Source organism: Eptesicus fuscus, chromosome 18 (assembly GCF_027574615.1).
Source record: "Eptesicus fuscus isolate TK198812 chromosome 18, DD_ASM_mEF_20220401, whole genome shotgun sequence".
Lineage (NCBI taxonomy): Eukaryota > Metazoa > Chordata > Mammalia > Chiroptera > Vespertilionidae > Eptesicus > Eptesicus fuscus.
The window spans coordinates 31,400,641-31,421,590 of record NC_072490.1 but is presented as its reverse complement, the minus strand read 5'-3'; the positions used below and the strand labels follow the sequence as shown (position 1 = coordinate 31,421,590).

General features: G+C 48.5%; 1 protein-coding gene across 2 annotated transcripts in view; it reads left to right on the top strand.

The window, feature by feature from the left end:
- The window catches only part of NMNAT3 (nicotinamide nucleotide adenylyltransferase 3), an 82,681-nt gene extending 78,608 nt beyond the window's left edge, over window positions 1-4,073 (top strand). Inside the window, exon 5 of one of the 2 annotated variants that reach the window (XM_008152614.3) lies at window positions 2,894-4,073. In XM_008152614.3, coding sequence (XP_008150836.2) covers window positions 2,894-3,276 — 383 coding nt within the window. In that variant the 3' untranslated portion in view covers window positions 3,277-4,073. The remainder of the gene's footprint in view (window positions 1-2,893) is intronic. The other variant, XM_054729623.1, reaches the window with a different exon arrangement.
- The last annotated feature ends 16,877 nt before the right edge of the window (window positions 4,074-20,950 follow it).

The window sequence follows — 20,950 nt, the reverse complement described above, 5'->3', positions numbered from 1 at the left end:
AGCATTCCCTCCCTCACTCCATTTCCATAACTTCCCCAGGAGGTTTTATCATCCCCATTTTACAACTGAGGAAGCAGGCTTGTCTGCTACAACTATCCCAGAGTCGCAGCTGGTCTGAAGTTCGAACCCAGGGCTGACTGACCTCAGGTCTGGTGCCCTTTAATGTCAAAGAGTTAGGGCAGCTTGCCCAGTCGGTGTGGTTCAGTGTTGAGCATCGACTCAGGAACCAAGAGGTCATCAGTTCAACTTCTGGTCAGGGCACATGCAGGCAGGCTTGATTCTCCAGTAGCGGGCATGCAGAAAGAAGTCCATCGATGATGTTTCTCTCTCACAGATGTTTCTCTCTCTCTCTCTCTCTCTCTCTCTCTCTCTCTCTCTCTCTCTCTCAAAATCAATTAAAAAACTTTTTTAAAGGCATTAGGGCAGCTGGACATTCAACAGAAAAGGTTCTGGGGGCCCTTCCCTCACATTCCATGTGAATCTCTGCTTTTCAAAGCCTGTGGCAATTCAGAGAGAGCACCCTGCCCGAAAATGCCAGCGCACCTCCTGTTTATGTCACTGTTCAGACAAGTCAAATGGTAGCCTTTTATTCAACACCTCAGACGATGTACTGGGGACTTGGATGGTGAGACCCACTTGATCTGAAGGTTTTGTAGCAGTGATGTGAGTGGATTTGAGAGGGATATGGGAACACTTCTGTGAGGCCTGATGACAGGACTGCCCAGAGTTGGGGTCTGAGCACCTGTTGCCGGAAGAAGACAAGCCTATGACTTGAGGACCAGGGAAGGGGTGAGCAGGGGCTCAAAGGGAACCGTGCTCCTACTGTCATTGTTAATGAGTCAAGCGGCACCTCATATTGAAGCCGATATGTGGAAATCATTCCACAAATATCTACTGGGAGGAGAAGAGGGTGTCTTTGTTCTCTGACCTATGGGAACAGGGGTGTGTGCCCTAGGCCTCGGGAGGCCCTGGAAATAAATGTACATCATCTAACCTCCCCCAGAGGAAGGCCATATAAAAACCACCCAACTGTTTGAAAGGACAAACTCTGGTGTTAGGCTGTAGTACAATGATTGAATAAATAAGAAATGAGTAAAAACCTCACAGGTGCAGAATAATTCAAACCCACACATATGTTGGAGCAATGGGACCAGCCCAAATTAGTGAAAAGTGTGAGTTATTGGAAAATTTTAAATGCAGTTTCATTGATTATAAAAGGCCATGGGATACCCTGTAAGTGTTCAATAGATGTGTTGATGAATGAATTGGTGGATAAGTGAGTGGATGGATGGACAGACGGACTGATGGATGCAGGTAACACATACCACACTTACTCTGTTCCAATTACTATTCTAAGTACTTTACGTTTGTAAGCTCATTTGATTCTAAAACAATCCTAGTTGATAAGTACTGTTGATATCCTCATTTTAAAGTTGAGGTCACACTGTTGAATGACAGAGCCAGGATGAGAATCTACAGTGTCTAGAATCCTGTTCTTAACCATGGAGAATTCCTGCATACATGCATTAATGTATGTTTGAATGCCATTTCCTTATACCAATATTATCCTGCTAGAGTGTTTGAAAAGTGTGTTTCTCTAATTACATCTGCTGAGTACACAAGTCCAGCGCCCACCATTTCATAGGTGGGTAACTGCGGCCCAGAGAAGGAAGGCTTTGGCTCCAGCCCCACGATAGCCTGTGCCCAACTGAGGCTGGAACTCGGACCTCTCCGTGACACTCAGTTTCTCGCTTCCCATCCCACAGCTGGGCTAGTGCTCCTCTTTCACTTCATCTCTCTGGTCCAGGTCCAGATTCCTTCAAAGGTTCCACAATAGAGGAGCCTAAACTGAGCATTTACATCAGGTTTTCCCCCAGCAGGTGGTACCCTGAAGCCCCTCCCAACTGAGGTTTCCTGGTGACTGAGAGATGCCAGCGCTCTAGGAGCCCGGCCTGGGCTGTTGACCAAAGCTAGAATCCCATTCTAGAAGGACCAGGGATCCTGCCGGTTGCTTCTCCTATGGACTTGATTTGTCCTTGACAATCCAGGAAGGGCTTCTCGGTTCTGATGCATGTACAATTCCTGCCAGCAGGCGGCAGCAGAGCCTACCAGTTACAAATGCCCCACCTAGAGGCTGGCTGTCAGGTTTGAATACTAACTGCCTGGAGGAGTGAGTGACCTCAGGCAAGTCACTTGCCTCTCTGTGCCTTCCTTTCTCCCTCTGCAAAATGGGCGCAACAGTAATACCTGCCTCATCAAGTTGTTCTGAGGCTCAAATGAGATTATACACAAAAGGCGCTCAGCAACCAATAGTGCTCATAGTAAGCACCCGATAAACATTAAGTATTCTTTTATCAGCACTATCGCCATTCTGTTAGAACAAATGTCGAAGGATTATCCACATTGATCAGTTGTTCTAGAGCTTTGTTTCATTGAAAACAGATGACAAGGTCATCAGCTGGGGTCTTAGAGACCTTTTGGTTATCCTTTACAGTTAACCTTTATGATGAGGTCTTAGAGAAGCACACGTGTTAGAGCTGAAATGGGTTTTGAGAAGGGCAGTAACTTGTCTGAGGCCCACAGCTTGTTATTGTATAGCCACCTTTGGACCACTCTGCGTGGGATCCAGCAACCACTAAAAATAAAAACTATTTTGTGTCACTTGGCACTTCACAATATCAAACAAAGATTTATTGATCGAATTATTACCTATAACTGCGTGTCCCTGAAGTGGCTTCAGATTCATGCATTTTCTTTTTAAGTCATGAGCATGAAGACATTGAGTCTCCAATACATTCCAAGGAGCGTTTTATGAACATTGCCAATGGAATACGTTATCTTTCCCGGCCGTGACCCTTCCTGTAACGGCTGGGATCTGCCCTTGTCTTTCCAGCTGTGCCTGAGCTGAAGCTCCTCTGCGGGGCAGATATCCTGAAGACCTTCCAGACCCCCAACCTCTGGAAAGACGAGCACATCCAGGAAATAGTGGAGAAGTTCGGCTTGGTGTGTGTGGGCCGGGCTGGCCACGACCTAAAGAGGTACATCTCGGACTCGCCCATCCTGCAGAGGTGGCAGCACAACATTCTCCTGGTCAGGGAGCCAGTGCAGAACGAGATCAGCGCCACATACGTCAGGAGGGCCTTGGGCCACGGGCACAGCGTGAAGTACCTGCTCCCGGACGCCGTCATCGCCTACATAAAGGACCACAACCTCTACTCCAGGGGCAGTTCTTGGAAAGGCAGCAGCACCCAGAACAACGAAGGGGAGACAAGCTAGGGAGGCCAGCCTCTTCTTCACTGAGCTCCTCCTGAGGAGAGAGCCATTCGGTCTTTGTTTTTCTTTTTCTTTTTTTCCATTTTTCATTCGTTTTCTTTCAAGAATGATTTTACTTCTGAGGAGTCTTCTGTCCCCAGGCAGGGATGCCTTTCTTCGGGAAGAGCAAGTGTCTCGAGGATGAACATTTATCAAAGAAGTTAGCATGGCGTGGCAGGTCATTAGGAGTAGCAGAAGCTTTCAGCATCTTTGGGTGAAGAGGCCTTCTCATTTCGGAAGTGGTACTTGTGACGGGCACATTGAAGGTGGTTCTGCGCATGGCAGGGTCCCCTGTGGGTCACATCAGAATTGCCCACAATGCACTTTTTAACTAGGACCAGGTGCGGCGTGGTCTTGATTGGAGAGATTTGACAGGATGCTAATTAATAAACAGTGGGCTTTGTCAACACCAGGTTCCAAACAAAATAATACCAACTGAGGACTTAAAAATTTGGAAGCTGCACTTTGCTGATTCACACCAGATCTTCCTTTAAGAACCAGGATCTGTCTGCTTACTGGCCATTGATAAAAATTTCAACTAAAATATTTCCAAGTAGTGATCCTCAAACAATATTTTTGATACAGCAGATATTTTTAACACAGCTATCCTATAAATGCCCAAGCTCTTGATTTCCAGGTTTCTAAGAAGAAACTGAGGTAAGACAGATGCCTCGAGTCTGTTAGAGGATCTTTCTGAATGTTTAATGATGGCCTGCCTGTTTGAGTATTGACAAAGGGATAAATAATAAATTGACATCAAAAACTACTAATGAAAAGTTTCTCTTTTTCTTCCTTTGTTGTATTATTAATGCCTGGTGTGCCAGATGTTGCTCTTCTTTTTAGCTACTCCATGCAATTTGCTACTGTTCCTATCAAACTGGCCTGAATTTAAAAGTTTATGTTCTTAGCAGTGGACGAGGCAGTTGCTTTTCAACACCATGCGAACAGTTCTCCAACCTGAAGCTCTGGGCAGGTGGCCTTGTTCAGCTGGGCCCTGGAAGATGAGAACAGGAGCCCGGCTTGGGTTCAGGATTTATCCTTCCATTCCTGATAGGAAGAGGTTTTGACTGGCCTAATTCTATTTTGAGTTTACTCTTTAACTTGCCAACTAAATGCCTGCGTGTATTCGTGTTACTTCTCCATCCTTTTCTCCTGGCACATCCTTGCTACAGTTTTAGTCATGCAGAGAAACAGAGGGTCAGTCGAAGAAATCTAAAATCTCCAGAAATATATCCAAGTGTTTGCATATGTGTCATTACAGTGGTGACTGAAATTGATTTCCTGGGTCCAGAACCGTGGGGCCCTCCGTGGGGATCCCCAGACCTGTACTCCTGCAGCCTCTGAAGCTGCTGGCCATTCCTCCTCCCCCTCCCCATGATTGACCTCTACCCTAAAGAGGTCCCTAAGGACCCTGATAATGCAAAAGGAAACCCACAGCCTTGTCAAAAGCTGCCGCAGCAAACGATGGGACTTTGACTAGCTCCCTTCCCACTGTGAGCCTCAGTTTCCCAGCCTCTAAAATAGGAACCGACAACCTCTACGTTCTCTTCCCGCTCTGATTTTCTAAGTCTCTGAGAGCCTCTGACCTCAGCCTGTCTACTTTTCTTTGGGTCCAATGTTTCTAGCCAGACTAGGAGCTCTCCAAGGGCAGGGGGATCTTTGTTTTGTTGGTTGACCTATCCTACGTACCTAGAAATCTACTCCAAGTGTGGACCGGGCCACAGCACAGACATCCCTGGGGGGCTGGTTAGCAATGGAGGTTCTCAGGCTCCTGACTCTGAAGCTTCATTTTTACAAGATTCCCGGGCCACCCGATGCACTGGCCTAGAACAGGGCCTGTTACAATAATGTCAGTTTTCTTTTAACAAGCTGAATGTGTAATTGAAATTACATCACATTTGCTCTGCTGAATATCTTCCTCCTTGCTCTCTGAGCAGTGTTGCCCACTGTTCTGTGTGGAGTATAGAAGGCAAAGGAGGAAAACACACACACACACACACACACACACACACCCACACACACACACACCCCTGCAAACAGCTGTAGTGTTCAGGAAAAGGGGTGGAGAGGGAGCCTTTGGGTTGGAGGCAGGGTTTCTCGGCTTGGGCTTTATTGGCATTTGGGCCAGATCCTTCTTTGCTGTGAGGGGCTGCCCTGTGCATTGCTAAGCATCCCTGGCCTCTGTCCGTTAGGTGCTGGTAGTAACATCCCCCCACTTCCTGCTGTAACAACAAAAATGCCCCCAGACATTGCCATATGTCTCCTGGGCACAATATAATCGTCCTCGCTTAAGAACATGGCTGCAGGGGTATATATATGAGGAGGGGTTCTGTTTCCCAAGAGGGAAAATCAGGAAGAAACAGCTGCAGAAGAGTCTCTTAAAAAACAAAACAAACAAACAAAACAAAAACGGTTTGGGAGCAGTCCCTACCACTCATGAAGTCGTGTTTATTCTGGGGGTCAGGATGCCCTTGACAGTAGGAATCAGAAGTCACGTCTTTGGACCAGGGGCACCTCGGTTTCAGTCTCCCTTCACTTCCCAGGGCCCTCGTGGCGTTCTCTCTCCCGTTTTCACAGATTAAGGCTCCCAACCTACCTGAACCTTCAGAACTGCCGTCCAGGGCCTGGCAAGAGGTGACTGTCAATGAGTGGAAGCTAGTAATTGTATGATTTTGATGATTATGATTCAATATTCAGGATTCATTTATTCAAATCCTATTTATTGAGGACCTCTCATGTGCCAGGCACTAGACTAAACCCTAGGGGTACAAGAATGAGCAAAATAGACACAGTCTCTCCCCTCTAAAAGCTTGTTGTCCACTGGGGAGGTGGACAGCAATCAAATACTCACATGACCAGACATGATTATGAACTGTGATGAGGGCTCTGAGACAAATACACTGTGTGCTCTGACAACAAGAGGCAGCAGGTTCACCGAGAAGCTTAAGCGCTAGCCTTTCACTTCCCAGCACCCTTGGAGGGGTCTGACTTTCACATCATAATTTTTATTCTTATTCTGAAAAGGGGCCTTCAAAACTGTACAGAGTTTAGACCCTATAAAGCATCAGGGATTCACCCCAATGGCAGGGAAGAGAAGATGGATTTGAAACCTGAAAGATGAATTCACAAGACTTTGGGGATGGGTCAAGGCCACTGGCTGTCAGAATGAGCCGCATGCGCAAAGGCCCGGAGGCAGGAAAGGGCAAAATATGCTGCAAGATGAGCTTGATTTATTACCACCCCCTTAAGAAGGGGGCTGTTATTACAGTATGCACCCGAGAGCAGGTATCCTTGCATGCCGCCCTCTCCCTATCCAGCCTTTCTATAGGCTCAGAGCACCAGGCCCAACGAGGCTGGGAGGAGGTGCCTTCATCTCTCTGATTCATGACTGTGTCATGGGACTCCCACCAAGCAAAACATTCACTTCTGAGCCTTTTCATCGTCCTCTTCTAAAACGAAACAACAGCCCTAGCTGGTTTGGCTCAGTGGATAGAGCTTCGGCCTGCAGACTGAAGGGTCCCAGGTTTGATTCCCGTCAAGGGCACATGCCTGGGTTGCAGGCTCGATCCCCAGTAGGGGGCGTGCAGGAGGCAGCCAATCAATGTTTCTCATCATTGATGTTTCTATCTCCCTCTCCCCTCCCCTCTGAATTCAATAAAAATATATTTAATTATAAATAAAATAACACACATACAAACCCACATATCCACACTCACATATATATTTCTCTAGTTTCACTTTGTCCCATTGATGCCCATAACCTCCCCTTGTTAGTATCAGAGGAGAGAAAATGTGTATCACCGCTGAGCTCCTGATTTGCTGCCTGGACTCTGACCAGCACACCTGATTTCACATTCCTTTCCATTCCCTCGGGCCTTCTTTGCATCTGGTTTGCCTCGCTGTTCTGTTTATTTTGCAAGAATAGAAAAACAGTGGCTTGGGCTCCTGGGTAAATAGAATTTCCAGCCTTAACTAAAGGTTCTCCTGTGATAGCGTGTGCTGCCGAAGGAGAGGAGCTCTGTATCTCAGCCTGAGGAAAGACATTTTCGTTTATAATACTTTCTGTGTCATTTGGGACAGAAGGATGTGAAATTCCATTTTAAACCGCTCCGGATTTGCAAGGCGCATTTGGTAATTGGGTTAATACATGACTGTGAACGTCCTCATCCCCATCCTCGCACTTCCTATGCTGAGGGCTTCTGCCTTCACTTTCTGCAAAGGTCTCCATGCATGGACTGCGTTCCCTTTCAGTCATGAAGTTATTTTCTTGGGCCAGAACTCAGCATTATAGACACACGTGTGTGACTAATAAACAACCTGTAATAATGCACGTAGGCACACACCAGAAAATTTTTTAGAATTATTCACATAACCCCAAAGGGACATGTTCGTGGCACCATAGACCGAAAACCAGAAGGGATTGCATCTGGTCCCACCTTCCCCAAATGATGAAAATTCTAAAAATCCCACAAAGTCATGGGAGTTTCACTCTGAAAAACAATGACAATATTGTGTTCTGTGGACAAGTTGGGGGAGCCATCCCTTCCTCCTGTCAGGGCCCATGTGGGAGGCATCCAACCTATGTGTCTCTCTCACATCGATGTTTGCCTTTCTCTCCCCCTCTGCCTCTCTTTCTCTCCCCCTCCCTCCTTCCCTTCCACTCTCTAAAAATCAATGGAAAAAAAATTCCTTGAGTGAGGATTAACAACAACAAGAATAGAATTCTAAAAATTTCAAAAAAAAAAGGAAGACTAAAACCCAATTGAAAAATGAACCAAAGATTGGACTGGGCGTGTGCAGCAGGCCCAGTGTTGCTCTTTGGAAGGACCTGCTCATGGGGTGACCCTTGGCTGGCACCGGAGAAATTGGCTTTTGGAGTACCGCCTACGTGTCTGAGTGATAAGAATCCTGCCCGGGGCACTGAATCCTGTACCAGCTTGCCTCGACTGTGCAAACGTGATTTATAGCGAACACCTGCTTTCCTTCTAGGAGCCCGGAATTTTGTTGGTCATGGCCGGTCATGCAGGCAAAGTGCCCTGATCACCAGCCCATGATAAAAACCCTGCACACATGCAGTCAAATCTTTGGATCATTTGTAATTGGGTTTTAGTCTTCTTTTGGGGGGGAATTGTTAGAGTTTTTGTTTTGTTTTTGTTGTTAATCCTCACTTGAGGATATTTTTTCCATTGATTTTTAGAGAGAGTATGAAAGGGAGGGAAGGAGAGAGAGAGAGAGAGAGGAGAGACACATTGACTGGATGTCTCCCACACGTGCCCTGACGGACCAGAGATCAAACCTGCAACCCAGGTACATGCCCTTGACCAGGAATCGAACCCTGGAGTCTCAGGCAGGCTTCCCTGGGCAGAAACAATCACACTGATGCTCCATTTCACTGCTGGAGGGGAAAGTGTGCTCTGTGTGGCCCCCACCCCAGGAGGGAGAACTTGGGAAGCCTTGGCCTGGGCTCCTCCAGACTCCACCTGCCGTGTCTTCTCTCCCAGCTAGTCCTGCTGTATGTCCTTTTGCTGTGATAACCCACTACCATAGGTATAAAGAATTGCTTCTGAGTCCTTCAAGTGAGTCATCAAATGGGAAACCCCAGAAGCCAGACCCTTCACCAAAGAAGATCCATGAAGGACAGAAGCACACGAAGCGATGCTCGCCACTGTTAGTCTTGAGAGAACCACAGTGAGACGCTACTTCGTACCCACTGGAATGGTTAAAAGCAACCCAGCAATTTCACTTCTAGGTACCCACCCAAAAGAGATGCAAACATGTCCACCCAGACATGTGTGTGAGTGTTTATAGCAGCATTATTCACTGTAGCCAAAACCTGGGGCCATGCAGATGTCCATCAACTGGTAAATGGAAAAACAGATTCATCCACACAACAGAATAATAAAAGAGGAACCTTGCGTTAGGCACCTGCCCCAATATGGGTGGATCTCAAAAATATGCTGGGTTAAAGAAGCCAGACATATAAGACAGCACAGTGTATCGTTCCACTTACATGAAATTTCTAGAAAAGGCAAAACTATAGAGGCGAAAGCAGGCCGGTGGTGGCTGAGGATGGGAGTGAGGATTGACTGCAAGTGGGCACAGGGACCTTTCGGAGGTGACAGGAGTGTTCTAACTAGATTGTGCTGATGGTGCACAACTCTATAAATCTGCTGAAGCTCATCAAACTATGAACAAAAATAGATAAATTTTGTGGTATTTAACTTATACCTTAACAAAGGTGTGTGTGTGTGTGTGTGTGTGTGTGTGTGTGTGTGTGTGTGTGTGTTTTAAATCCTCTGGCACTTCCTTTGCTTGCCTTTGGAGTAAAGACTTGACTCCTCCTGGGGTGGCCTGCTCCACACACCCCCAATCCTCCCACCCTTGAGCCTATCCCCTCCCTCCACCTTCCTACCCCTACAGCTCTTGCTCGCTCTGCTCCAGCCACACCTGCTTTTTTCAGTTTCTCACATTCAACCTTCTCTTTCTCATTGGTGCTGTTGCATATGGTTCCCTCCACCTGGCATGCTGTCTCCCTTCTTTGGGCTTATTCCCACGACTTCTTCAGTTTTCAACCTCACGTCGCTTTTTCCAGGATGCCCTGTCAGAGTCCTGAGTAAATCAGACCTGCCCATGCCACTCCTAGCTCCCTGCCCTTCTCTTGGAAGAGAATTCCTTCACTCTTGAAATTATTGATTCAGTGGTGACTCAAAGTTCCCTGAAAGCAAGAATTCATCTTGATCATTGTTCTCTTCCCCAGTACAACTTCTAGCTCAAGAAATACTTCATGAAATAATCCTATCTAATAAAGAGATAATATGCTAATTGACCCTCACACCATCGCAAAGATGGTGACTCCCACAACCAATAAGGAGGGAATATGCTAATTGACTGCCCCACCCTCAAAGATGGCAGCACCCACAGCCAATAAGGAGGGAATATGCTAATTGACTGCCCCACCCTCAAAGATGGAAGCACCCACAGCCAATAAGGAGTGAATATGCTAATTGATTGCATGCCCTCGAAGATGGTGGCGCCCACAGCCACAAGATGGCAGCGCCCAGTCCCCTCAGCCCCGCTGGGGCGGCAGGCACGTGGCAGGCACTCTGCTCCGTGTGCCTGCCTCCAGAGTCCCCCAGTCCCCTTAGCCCCCCAGGGCCAGCCCGAGGCGCAGGCAAGCCTCGGATGGCAGATGCCCAGGGCTGCCCAAGGCTCAGGTAACCAGGGCTGGCCAAGGCTTTCACTGCCAGCAGTAGCAGCAGCAGAGGTGTGATGGGGCATCGCCTTCCCCTGATCACCGGGTCACCTCCCGCTCCTGAGGGCTCCCAAACTGTGAGAGGGGGTAGGCCGGGCTGAGGGACCCACCCTCCAGTGCATGAATTTTCATGCACCGGGCCTCTAGTATCTGAATAAGCATCTTAATAGTGTGAGAAGCCCATGATAAATGCGCCTGTTTATAAATCAGTGTTTTTGAAGAACTGTATTTTTCTGTGTATAAGACACCCCCATGTATAAGATGCCCCACACTTTTCCAACCCAAAATTAAGAAATCAATATTTTAAACATTTTGCTAGTTTTCTTCTTAAGGTCTTCTTCTTTTTTGGCATCTTAAGGAATTGTTCTTCCTGTTTTCTCCACTGTCTGATCATACACTCAGTTCGAGGAGGTCCAAATTGTCTCTCTGCAGCTCTATTTCCATGCCTTTTTGCATAGCTGATTGCATTCAGTTTGAATTTTGCAGAGTAAGACAATCGCTTACCGGTATTTATCTTTTTAATTTTTTGACATCTTTATGGGCTCAGCATGCTCTGGTGCGTGTTGCATCTGCGCACTCTCCACCTCCACCTCCAATTACGACATCAGCTGATGTCAGTAACAATAAGGCTCGTGATTAAAGGAAGCCTGTTTGACAAGGTATCAGCAGTGACACACCCGCATGGCTCCCTCCTCAGCTGACTTACATGTATGAGATGCCCCTCAATTTTCAGTCTAATGATTTTAGAAAAAAATAGTGTCTTATACACAGAAAAATAGGGTATGTATCCTTTTTATACACATACACTTAATAATATGTGGAACACAGTACTCAAGGGAGTTTAGGAAGTTCTTATCTAAAGATTTTCCGTTTTGTTTTTTTTTTCTGCTACAAACAATGCTGCAATAAACACCCTTAAACATCAGCCCTCTCAAACGAGTGCTTTTGTGGGGAAGACTCCCAGGAGTGCATTGCTGGGTCAAATGGTATGTGTATTTTTCATTCTAATTGATGTTACCAGATTGTAGACTCTAGATTTTTTTTTAAGTAAATTGATTTTTGTGTGTGTGTGGGGGGGGGGGGGGGGGAAGGTGGGGGAATCTCATCTCATAGAGCTGCTGAAATTCGCATTTCCTATTCTTTTTCAGAATGTCACTTTCATTATCTTTTATACAAGCCAAAGCAATCTCTTTATTTTAGTAGATAATTTGTGATGAATTTCACTTGCCATAGAGAGACATAGCAATTTGTAAGCAAACATTGTTCCTGGTGTTTGCTGGGCACCTTCAAGGCTTTTTATTTATTTATTTATTTTCTCATTTTGATAAACAGGAGCTCCTCAAACAAGCCTAATAAGAGAGATGGGGGCACCAGGTGTCCTAGGATGCCAGCAATGGGAGGGGCCCAAGGACAGGACACATTTACAGGGTTCACAAGAAGCTGGAAAGAAAAAAGAAACTGAATTCCCTCCCCTCCCCCTCCTCTTCCTCCTCTTTCCGCTCTTCCTCTTTCTCCCGCCCTCCCTAACCCCTGTTCCCAGATTGGCTTCTATGCTCCTTCACTGCCCGTGTGACCTCCCACCACACCCCTATTGCAGTGTCACAGTTCCAGATTCCCTGGGAGAGACTCACGCCCTGGATGGGCGTATCCCCCTGGTCCATGTGGTAGCAACATGTCTGCAAGGGCAGACAGGAAGGAAGTGATGGGCACTAATAACACTCTAGCACAAGCATGTCAAACTCAAAGGCTAACACAGGCCAAATAAACAAGGTTTAAGTTTAAGTGGGCCGCAAAAAAACACAAACTTCAATTTTCATAGAAACGTAGCTGTATTTCGAAAAGTATAGCATAAAATAGAACAAAGCAATGATAAAATTAATGTTTTCTTACATACCGTTATATTGGCTGGGCCACAAAAATATTCATTGTGGGCCACATGCGGCCCTCGGGCCACAAGTTTGACATGCTTGCTCTAGCAAGTGTCCACAAAACCGGGAAGCAGACAGCAGTATGTGTACCGCTCTTGCTCCTGTTTTGTGCAGGAGGTAGTACAGTGATGGAAAAAGCATGTCCTTAGAGGGAGAAAGGGATGGATGGGCAGGATGGCACCTCCTTCTCTATTCCTCCCTCCACTGTGGGCAGACAGGCCTGGGCCCGGGGCAGGTTGGGCCCACAGGCAATGTTGTAGCATGTGCTTAGGTGAGCATGGGTCTGGGGGGAGCCTGACTCCACGGAGGAGGCAGAGTGAATGGACTGTAGCTGGACTGGTGAGCTGGTCACTCTCAGCCTGATCCTGCAGAGGAGCCAGGGTCTTCCTTCCCGGGAAGCTGCATCGAGCACAGGACATGGGGTGTCGAGCCAGGCGTGGGGTCCCAATCCTCCACAACTTTGCCTCGACTCACAACCTCTCTGGGAGCCCTAACGTGGCCAAAACTCAACTGGCTTCTCGGGAAAAGGATGGCAAATTTGTACAAATGGATGTTTGTAAGATGTGGATTTCCCTCGCATCGCAAGATGTCTCCTTCCTAACCTCCACCCCATCCCTGCAGTCAGAGCTGGGGACAGCCTCTCCTCTGTGCACCCACAGCCCAGCATGTCCTGCCACAGCCCAGGCCCCCTCGCTGCCCTGTTGCCATAAGAACAAGATAGTCATGCTAATACCATCGTAAAGCCCTTGTCTCCTTGAATGGGTTTAGAATCATGGGTTTTTTAACTTAAAACTATGAGACCTTCAGCCAGTTACTTAATCTCTCCAAACTTCATTGTTTTTATCCATTAAAAAGGATAAGAACACCTACCCCACAGTGTGGTTTAAAGGTTAAATTAGATAACATATTCAACATGTTTTTCACATGAACACTCAAACAGCGGCTGGGATCATCTTCATCACCATCTTCATCAGGCTGGGTGTTGTTTTCCTACCTGTTCCTTGAGGCTTAGCAACATCTGTTCTAACTCTACCATGTCTTGTCTGTGGCCACTCCTCATCCACTTACCCATCTGCCAAGGAAAATAAAGGCAGGGGCCTTGGGTCCCAGAGCCCACGTGGGGACAGGCAGGACTTTGAGGACTTGTATCCGTTAACTTTTGCTGTGGAACAAATCACCCCAAACCTTCGTGGCTTAAAACAAGAACCATGCATGTCTCCTCATGAGTCTAGCAGTTAGCAAGAAGCTTCTGGGCCAATAGCAGCTGATCTCGGCTGGGCGCATTTCAGGTCTGGTGGCTGTCTGTCGGTTGTTGGCTGGGGCAACAGGTGTGACTGGACCATGTATCTCTTATTCATTAGACCAGCCCACACTTGCTCACTTGGTGTAGGTGGCAGGGTCCCAAGAGCACAAGAGCAAAAGCTGCAAAGGCTTCTGGAGGCCTCACTCAGAGCTGGTGCAACATTACTTCCACCACAGATTCTGCTTGTCGGAGCAAGTCATGCGGCCAGCCCACAGTCTCGGGGTGGCAAATATCCCCATCTCATGATGATGAGATAGGCACTTTGGCAGTCTGCCACGGGCCTCAAGAATTTCTCGGCATCCCTCTGTTCCTAGTTATGCCTTGAAGTGAAAACTTGTTTAAAATAAAGATGACTGGATGGTTGGAAGGATGGTCAGAAGGATGGCTGGGTGGGTGGACAGTGCTGTACATGAATGAGGGGGTAGATGGGTGATGGGTAGGCGGTAGGGTGCATTCTGTGGCGGTGCGTTAGATGGGTGGATACAAGGAGATTGTTTAGAAGATGGATGGTGGATTTGTGAATGGGTGGGCAGATAACTTTCACATCCTCCTCTCACCCCTAGAGCCCAGGGCCATGGTGGCATAAGAACAAGATAGTTGTGCTAACACCATCGTACAGCCCTTGTGATCTGCTGGCAGCGGAATGAGCCACCTTCCTGCCCACTGCACCCCCCACTAGGCTCCGTCCCTCTGGGCTGGCTTTCACAGACGCTCATCCCCAAGACAGGACTGCATGTCTCTCCTTCCCTCCTTTGGTGACACTCCTGTACTTCAACTTTGCAGCAGTCCCTCATTTCCTACAGGATAGAGTCCAGGTAGCTTGTTACAGCATATAGGGCTGCCCATGGCCTGGCCACACTCGTCTCCCCAACATTTTCTTCCACTGTGTCAGAACATGCCATCCTTCCTGCCCCCACTGCTCCCCTCAGTCATGCTATAGCCACATGGGATTATCCCACTTTCCCCGATTATCCCACGGCCTTTCCTACTCCTCCCTGCTCTTGCATGTGCCATTCCCTCTTGGGAGCACCCTCCCCACCCTCAGTCAGACAAGCGCCTACTCATCCTTCTAAACTTTGTCCCTGTGCTCAACCACCACCTTGTCCTTGAAGCACAAACCTCGACTTGCTACACTTCTGTCTCCCACTAGACTTAACTTCCTGAGGATCGTGTCTCACTCAAGGCAGAACCCTCAGCATCAAGCCCAGCGCCAACCACCTACCTACGAGGTGCTTAATGTTTGCTGAAAGGAACTGTAGACTCACAGCTTTGACACTTCCCCCAGTTCTCTAGGTGAGTGTCCACGGAGCTCTTGTCACTGTGTGACCAGCTCATGAGCAGGGGTCGTGAGGAATATGGAAGGAATCTAAAGCACAGTCACTGGCCACAAAGCATTCACAGTCTTGTTGAGGAAGCGAAGCAGGCATGCATGAGCACATGTACCCAGAAAGAACTCAGTCTACCCCCGGGTGGTGTGAGCAACACAGCATGACTGGGGAGTTCATGGCTCTCGGAACTCAGGGCAGAGATCATGGTGAAGTTGGAACGTGAGGCTGTGATGGGTGAAGAGGAGAAGGGGCAGGATACTTGGGCCCGGGATCTACAGGAGCTTGGCCAAGAGGGCATAGAAGACCATGCCACCAGCATGGGAGGGTGACTGAAAGGGAAAGGAGCATAGGGCTGGGAACAGATGTTGAGATCAGATGGTCAAGGGCCTCAAATGACAAGGAAGAGAAAGAAACTAGAATTCATTGAGGATGTGTGTGTGCCAGACACCTCGAAACTACCCTGGAGGCGATGGATGGCTTAGAGACATTAAGTGACTTACCCCAACTCGCACAGCTAGGAGATGGTGGGCCTGAGGTTCAAACCCAGTCTGACTCTAACCCCGCTCTGTATAAATCACTGGGCTCTATCAATCCAGAGGGTAGGGAGGAGGAGGAAGGAAGGTCACAGGTGAGTAGGGTCTTTACCAAGATGATTCTAATGCTATTTGGAGTCTGTTCTCTGTCAATGAATCCATGGGCTCCTGGCCTATTTTCTCCCTTTTTGGAAGCACAAACCCCCCATCAGCTGCCTATAAAGCATGTTCACCCTGGACTGCTTCTAAGGAGACAGGACATGGACTGAAGCTTGGAGGCCAGCCCTGAACAGGGGCTCTTGGCCCACCCTACCCCTGCAATCCTCCCTCTGAGGCCACCTCCCCTCCTCAGGGGACAGCATGAGCCCTGATCTGTATTCACTCTCAGGTCTCGGGAAGTCCTCAGAGAGCTGGGCCACGTGCTTCCTGGGAATCAATGTGTTTGACCAGCTGCTTCCCTTTCATCTCTTCATTGTGTAGTTCTGCCCCAAGAATGCCAAAACATTGCTCGGGCAAGATTTGTTCTTTTTAAAGCTGGCTGGAGCCTCACTAAGGTACATTAATCTTTAACTGTTTATAGATTTTCCTGCTTAGAATATATGCCCTGTGCTTTCTTTTCACCTGGGGATTCGAGCTCTGCTTCCATATTGATGATGACTTAGGAGACTTATTTTCTCTCTGCGATTTTCTTCTTTGGGCTTATTTATCAGATCCAGCAGGCCACGGTCCCCATAGATCTTTGCCTTATTCAGGAGACAACTGGTGGTTAAGACCTTGGACTTTCGGGTCAGACAGAGCCAGACACAAATTCAGTCCCCAGCCCAGCAGGCTCCATCCATGTGACCTCTTTAAACCACATTCTCTTCCGAAAATGAAGGCCCTACGGAATCATATCTTACCCAGGATTCTGTAATCAGCACAAAGCTCAGATGTGGTCATAACATTACTTCTGAGAAGTTCTTAACTCTGTGCTCAGACTCTTGCCTCCTCACTGCACTCCTCCATCCCTCAGTCCTTTCCACCCTCCCTCCTCTCCTGAGGGTAGCTGCCTGCTCTCTCTCTGTCCACTTAAATCAGCCTTCAGGGCCACTTCCAATCCTCCCTGCCTCCCAACACTTCTGATTAGCTAAGTCGGCCCAGGGTAAAGTACATGACACAATCATTTTAAAAATATATATTTTTATTTATTTCAGAGAGAAAGGGAGAGAGAGAGAAAAACATCAATGATGAGAGAGAATCATTGATCATCTGCCTTCTGTACATCCCACACTGGGGATCAAGCCCACAACCCCGGGCATATGCCCTGATCGGGAATCGAACAGTGACCTCCTGGTTCATAGGTCAACTCTCAACCACAGAGCCACACTGGTTAGGCCACAATCTTTCTTGAAATGTGGGGAAAGTTGTGAATATATATAATTCATATTTTTCAAAATTTGTTATTACTGGCCAAAAATATATTTTAAGAGTCTCATCACAGTGAAAACACAAAATTGATAATGGTATTGTTGGATAATTTTTTAATGAGCCTTTATCTTTTAGAGATACTTCTTGAAATGTTTCCAGATGAAATGATACAATGTCTGGTATTTGCCTCAAAATAATTTTGGAAATGGGAAAGGATGGGAAAATAGAGGAAACAAGATTGGCCAGGAATTAATAATTGTTGAAGCTGGTGATGAATCCATGGGACTTCAATATGTAATTCTATGTTTATATAGGTTTAAATTTTTCCATAATGAAATAGTTAAGGAAGCAAAAAAGAGTGAGAGAAGCCCTGACTGGTGTGGCTCAGTTGGTTGGGCATCGTCCTGTGCACCAAAAGGTTGCTGTTTTGATGCCCCATCAGGACACATGCCTGAGTTTCGGGCTCGATCCCCAGTAAGCCAAGCGGTGTGCAGAAGGCAGCCGACAATTGATGTCTCACTCTCACATCAATGTTTCTCTCTCTCTTCCTCTCCCATCCTCTCTAAAAATCCATTTTTTAAACTCTTAAAAAAAAAAAAAAGAGTGAGAGAAGAAAGGACGGGAGGGAAGGAAAGAAAGAAAAGAATAAAAAAGACACCCTTCCCATGCAGTGTGCCACAATTTGTAGAAACAATTGCCATGTATGGATGGCAGGTTGCTGACCTACATTTTCTAGACAGAAAAAAATCCCCAGGCCACCCCCCCCCAAAAAAAAAAAAGTGGATTTAAGATTCTGGGGCTTGTGGACATAGTGTGTCATTTGCACATTTGCATCATCAAAGGAGAGTGTCCTCAGTAGACCTTGGTGCCCCTCATTCCCTGTGGTCTCCTGACCAGCCCTCTCCCTCCCTGACATGGTGGACACAGTAAGGAAGCTTGTAGGGTCACACTTGTCCTTTCAGTCATTAACCTCACAGATGGCGCGGTGACAACTCGGGGACTGGAGCAGGGCCGCTCCCCAGAGTCATGTTTGCACACAGGAAAGGAGAAGATTTTACAGGTCTCCAAAATAAATGAGCCCTTGAGAGAGAAGCAGGGATGTGGTACCAGATGAAGGTTTTCTTTATGAGCACAAAGCGAGAGCACAAGGCCACCCGTCCCCTGCTGGGGGTCTCTGGGTGTGGGAGGCCAGCAAGGAGGGCGGGGATGAGACTCCAAGGAACACTCTTCCCCCAGCATTTTGTGAGGAGCATTTTTGAGGGGAAGGGGGTTGCAGGGGGTGGGGTGGTTGGAGCCTCAGGGTCTGCCCCTGGGTTCTCTGTTGCAGCCCCATTGCCTTGGGGAAGCTCCTGTGGGCCCAGCTGCTTGACCGCTCAACAATGTAGGTAGGACCGCCCACCTCACAAGGAGCCTGTAAGGATCATGGCCAATCCAATTGCGGGATCATTTCATGGAGATGGTCCCCTGAGCTCTAATGTATCCCCGTGGATCTGCTAAATAAGGAGCCAGCACATTTCCTCCCTGCTCCTCTGAGCGGTCCCCCAGAAGCCCCTGGGGGTCCTTGGCTTTCTCCTGCCTTCCCTCCCCGACAACCCAGAATTGTTCTTTGTGCCTCTCAGCACCCTCAGGGTAGGTCCACACTGGGCTGGTTCCCTTCCTTGTGGTGTTGGTAGGGCTTTGGGACTAATCCTGGATCTCATATCTCTGCTGTTCTTTTTAAAGGAAAGAGCCCATTAGGATGTCCTAGGATCTCTCTCTCTCTCTCTCTCTCTCTCTCTCTCTCTCTCTCTCTCTCTCCTCTCTCCCCCCCTCCCTCTCTCTCCTCTCTCTCTCTCTTCAATCATTAACAATTCTGCCCCCACCTCTATATTGCTTTGTTCACCTATCTCTCCCCTCCCCTGACCTTTCCTCCCTCCTCCTGACTTCTCTGATCCTGGCTGTGCTCACCGCCTCACTAATTGCCAACCCCACACAGATCCCCTCTCTCTTCTTTACACACTGTCCTGGGATGCTTTCTTAACACATCCCAGGTGATCACCCAGACAGAAAGCAGCTCCAAAAACTACTGCTTAATGGATTAACTTGGGCCTGACGGAGTGGGCAGAGCAAGGATAACCGTGATGAAACCTAATGCTTCCACCCTTCCACAGAGCACTCCCACTTCAACTCATTGGATTGAGCTCAATGCCCCAGAAGGGGGCACAGGCCAGCACCCTTCTCTCCTTGCCTCTTTCCTCACTTCTAAGGCTCCTCCAATAGCAGTGTTTCTGGAGCGGGACTCTGTGCCATGCCCTTTATATCCCTTTTCTCCTTTGCTTCTCGGAGTGTCCCCATTTTACAGATGGGGGAACTGAGGCACAGAGGGATAACCAGCTTACCCAGGGTCACTCAGGTAGACAGTGACCGCCAACTTCCAACCAAGCATCCTGCCTCTAGTGCCCACCCTCACACCCAGCCCCCAGCTGCAGGAAGCAGCACAGCCAGCACCGGGCCCAGCCCTCCTGGGAGGAGACCTGAAGGGCAGGAGTATACTGACCTTTCGGGGGACTAAACAAAGGCAGATGGGAATGGGCAAACCCCCCTGAATTAAGTGCCATGTGCCAGCTGGCCAATGGGGCACAGTGAGGTCAGGTGAGTAGGAGAGTTCCCAACCGGCCAGAGGAGGGCGGAACGGCCAGATCGTGGTTCTTTGGGATGGACCTGGGAGAATGGGGATGGTGAGGAGAGGCAGGCCTCTGCCTAGAGCATGAAGGGACTGCTCTGGGCACGGTAGAGGGCTGGCACTGGCAGAGCCCCGCTGTGTGCCAGGCACGGTGCTGGACATTTGGCCTGAACCATTTCAGGAGACAGCACAAAGGGAGAAGGTTGGGGAGGGTGAGGAGTCCATTCGGCTGAGTGGATGGTACAGGGGAGCAGGGACAGGAGTTTGGACTAGTTGGGGGTGACTAAGGACTGACGAGCTCACTGTTTAAGCCTTTGGCTGCACCTCCATCCCAGTGAGTCAGGCCAACAGGGAAGGAAGCCCAGCTAGCCCTGGTTAGAGGCCCTAGAGAACCAAGGCCAAGCCAGGACCCACCCAACCACTACCTGAGCTCTTGCACCTTTAGGCTGGGCAGGGCCAGGACTGGCTGTCCCATCACCTGGCTGTCCCACTGAGATGAGCTCTGGGCTGGCTAGGGAGGGACATGGAGCCAGGGCCTTGTGGGAGCCACTGGTGGCCTGAGCATCCCAGAGCCAGGAGGAAAGAGAGAGGAGACCAGCCTGAGGAGGGGTACAGCTGTCAGAACAGTGGGTCTCATCCAGGGGTGATCCCCCCACCCTCCCCAGGGGCATTTCACAATGTCTGGAGACATCTTTGTGGGAGGTGCCACTGAGATCTAGCCAGGGGTGCTGCTAAACATCCCACAATACAACCCCCGCCCCAACAAAGAATTATATGGCCCAAGATGGCAACAGACCCCAATGCAGAGTAAGGCGGGTAAGGGGCTGAACTCCAGGCCACTCCCTCGGATGAAGTGACCCTGCCCTCAAGAGGAGGCATTCTTTTCCTAATGCCGCCTGATGCATGTGGAGACTAAATCGTGTGTGTGGCGTGGGGGGTGTGGGGGGGGGGGTAGGGGCGTGGGGGGAGTGGGGGTGGGAGGGGGAGTGGTTGGGAGGGAGCCACTGTCAGGAAGAGAGAATGTATCTGCTGTTGCCTAGGCTGTAATTTGTGCAAAAAGCAATTTCAAAGAGATATTTAGTCTTTAATAGAGGGTCAAAAAGTCAGCCCACACGATGATGTCACCTCCTTGTTGGCAGAGAGAGAGGTTTGAAAGCACTGTGACAAGCACTCCAGGTGGGAAATGAGGTGTGATCAAAGATCTTCACTGTAAAGGCTGAGAAAC